The sequence below is a fragment of the Psammomys obesus genome, unplaced genomic scaffold, assembly GCF_907164565.1.
Source record: "Psammomys obesus unplaced genomic scaffold, mPsaObe1.curated_primary_1811, whole genome shotgun sequence".
Lineage (NCBI taxonomy): Eukaryota > Metazoa > Chordata > Mammalia > Rodentia > Muridae > Psammomys > Psammomys obesus.
The window spans coordinates 6,260,908-6,264,367 of NW_026596466.1; the positions used below are offsets into that span (position 1 = coordinate 6,260,908).

The 3,460-nt window shown below is 48.3% G+C and overlaps 1 protein-coding gene across 1 annotated transcript in view; it reads left to right on the forward strand.

Annotated features, from left to right (window-relative positions):
- Azgp1 (alpha-2-glycoprotein 1, zinc-binding) overlaps positions 1-3,447 on the forward strand; it is a 4,629-nt gene extending 1,182 nt beyond the window's left edge. Inside the window, exons 2-3 of the mRNA XM_055598483.1 lie at positions 501-761; positions 2,846-3,447. Of these exons, the coding sequence (XP_055454458.1) occupies positions 501-761; positions 2,846-3,162 (578 nt within the window). The 3' untranslated portion in view covers positions 3,163-3,447. The remainder of the gene's footprint in view (positions 1-500; positions 762-2,845) is intronic.
- The last annotated feature ends 13 nt before the right edge of the window (positions 3,448-3,460 follow it).

Sequence of the window (3,460 nt, forward strand, 5' to 3'; positions counted from 1 at the left end):
GAGGGAGGACCACAGGCAGTGCCAGGGGGAGTGAGGGAGGACCACAGACAGTGCCAGGGGGGAGTGAGGGAGGGCCACAGGCAGTGCCGGGGGAATGAAGCTAGTCACTACACACAAAATTTTGGGTGACGATTTCCAAACTATGCCAGCTTAAAAATGTTCACAAGAGGTTACCTACTTATGCCTGTTCTAGAATAAAGCTTTGTATTTAGAATCTTACCTCAACAGCCTGCACATGTGCTCACACCCACAAGAACACACACACCAAACACACACACAATTTCATATGCAAAGCAGAGGGATACAGTGTAGACTCTGCCACCTCACCCTGAGTTCAAGCACAGCCCCTTGGCATGAGTGGACCTCCCATGGTGTGAGGTCGGCAGCAAGGCAGGAAAGGAAGGTGCTCCAGGTCAGGTCCTCCCTCCTGAGGCTCTGCAGCTCCACAGCGGGCCCCCTGTGCATAACCCCACCCCACAGAACCTTCTCCTCTTCTGCAGGGACGTATTCTCTGATCTTCCTCTATACTGGGCTATCCAGGCCCAACAAAGGCAGCCCCAGGTTTCAAGCCACCGCGTTTCTCAATGACCAGGCCTTCTTCCACTACAACAGCAACAGCGGGAAGGCAGAGCCCGTGGGAGTGTGGAGCCAGGTGGAAGGAATGGAGGACTGGGAGAAGGAGAGCCACCTTCAGAGGGCCAGGGAGGAGATCTTCCTCATGACCCTGAAAGACATCATGGACTATTACAAGGACAGTGCAGGTCAGTGAGCTCTTCTAGACCAAGGAGTTGGAGGGTCTTACCTGAGGCAGCCTGGTGAGTGTGAGTGGAAAGGAATCCACAGGATGAAACTAGACACACACACACCACAATTAATTAATTAATAAAAAAGAAAAAGAAATTAACAGTAACTTACATTAGCCGGGCCTGGTGGCGCACGCCTGTGGTCCCAGCACTCTGGGAGGCAAAGGCGAGTGGGTCTCTGTGAGTTCGAGGCCAGCCTGGCCTACAGAGTGAGTTCAGGACAGCCATGGCTACACAGAGAGACCTGTCAAAAAACAAAGAAACAAAACAAAAAAAGTTACTTGCATTCACTGCACATTTACTCTGTGCCGGGCTCAGGCATGAGCACATTTAATGATCGAAATAACATCTCCAAAGACCATCACTCTTGTCATTTCAGGGTTTTTTTAAAGTGTTTCACTTAAACTTAGCTATATTTCATAGTTCGTTCAGCAAGGCAGGTGGGCGGCCAGGGAGAGAGCTGGGATTTAAACCCAGACAGTTTAAGAGCGTTTAGAGCCTGTGCCAACAGCGCCACTCAGGCTGGGGTAAACACCTGCTGTTGTAAACAGACCTACCTGTAGGTCACTCTGTGTAAGAGTCATTGTTCAGGGGGGAATGGGTTCAGGCTCTAGTGTTGGAGGAAACAGTGAGGATGGTGGCTTATCAGTGATTCCAGGATCCAGAAGGCTGAAGCAGGGAAATTGCTGTTTGTGGCAGCATGGGCTACGTGATGAGATCCAATCCAGCCTGAGATCTCCCATCTCACAAAGTGAGACCCTGTCTCAAAAATAAACAAACAAATAATACGATGCTAACCACTGAAAGGAGGGAAATAATCTAATTATGTATGGAATAATGCTTTGAAAGCAACACAGAACCAACCAGTGGAAATTCCTATAATCTATAAGAAACCATGAATAAGCCAGGCACAGCAGCGCACGCCTGCAATCCCAGCCCTCAGGGAGGCCGGGGCAGGAGGATCGCTGTGAGTTCGAGGACAGCCTGGTCTACAGAGTGAGTCCAGGACAGCCAAGGCTACACAGAGAAACCCTGTCTCGAAAAACCAAAAAAAAAAAAAAAAGGAAGGAAGGAAAGAAGGAAGAAAGAGAGAAAGAAAAAAGAAAGAAATGAACAAACAAACCATGAATAATTCCCATTTAGATTTAGCTTGGGCATAGAGTCCAGGGTGTTTAATTCTGAAGAACTCACCATCCCTTAAACATATAAGTTCATTAGAAGAGAAGATGCAAAAACACTTGAAATCTGAGTGCTTGCCTAGCACACACAAGGTCCTGGGTTCAGTTCCCAGCACCACATAAAACTAGGTATGGTTTCACACACCCATAATCCCAGAACTAGGAAGATGAACACAGCAGAGTCAGGAGTTCAAAGTCATCCTTGATACCTAGAGTATATGAGGTTATTAGCTGAGACCCTGTAGACAGGGGTCCATTATTGCAATCTGTCCATTATTTATGAAATTCTCCAACTATAAGGTATGTGTTTCCTCTCAGAGTAGCCTGAAACAACCAGCCAAGTAGTTTCTTCCTCTGCTGTGTGCCTGGCTAGCAACCCTGCCACAGCACGCTGGCAAAGTCAAAGAGTACTGAGCGGGAAGTGAGGGTTGAAAGAAAGAGAGCAAGACATAAGGGATCAGCTTGAGAGGACTCTCAGTAAAAACTGTAGCAGCCCCGTTTACTCCACAGCTCCTTTTTATAGGCAAAACAAGGCACATCAATACAAGGAAGGGGTTCATGGAGCAGTCAAACTTGTTTCCTTAGACTACTTCTCTTAAAGCAGAAATGGTTCAAAATCACAGAAACAAGTTAAGGGAACTTTGCAAAAGTTCCTGCTATTTTCAAGGTGAAGGCCAGGGTGAAACGTTTTTCGATAAACACTCAATAACAAAGCAGCTTGCCAAACAAGCAGCTCTCCACACAACCCATTTGCCAAGACGAAGACTTGAGTGTTTAGATATATCAAGCATGCAGGAATGAAAGTCACTCAGCTGGAGTTGGCATCCATCTGACTGACTCCCTGTGGGGTGGGGGAGGCTTCAGGGTCTCACACCTTTCAGGGAATGTTCGGTTGTGAGATCTCGAACAACCGAAGCAGTGGAGCATTCTGGAGGTACGCCTACGACGGGAAGGATTTCATCGAATTCAACAGAGAAATCCCGGCCTGGATCCCCTTAGACCCGGCAGCTTCGAACACCAAGCTGAAGTGGGAGGCAGAAAAAGTCTACACACAGCGAGCCAAGGCATACCTGGAGGAGGAGTGCCCAGCAATGCTGAAGAGGTACCTGAACTACAGCAGATCTCACCTGGACCGAAAAGGTACGCACAGCTTTCAGGATCTGCTCCAAACACTGAGCTGAAAACCAAGATAATCTCAGGTGTAGAGGATCATGACACATGGCCCCGGCAAACCCTATTCGTCCCTTAATCCCCCAGGTTTCATACACTAGGATTCATTCCTTCTGAACCCATGATGTGAGAGCCAAAAGTTCATCAAAACTTTAGATTGGAAGAGCTGGGGATATAGTAGAGCACATGCCTAGAATCCCCCAGTGAGGGGCTGAGGTGTGGCTCAGTGGTCACCTGCCTAGAATTCCCCAGTGAGGGGCTGGGGTGTGGCTCAGTGGTCACCTGCCTAGAATCCCCCAGTGAGGGGCT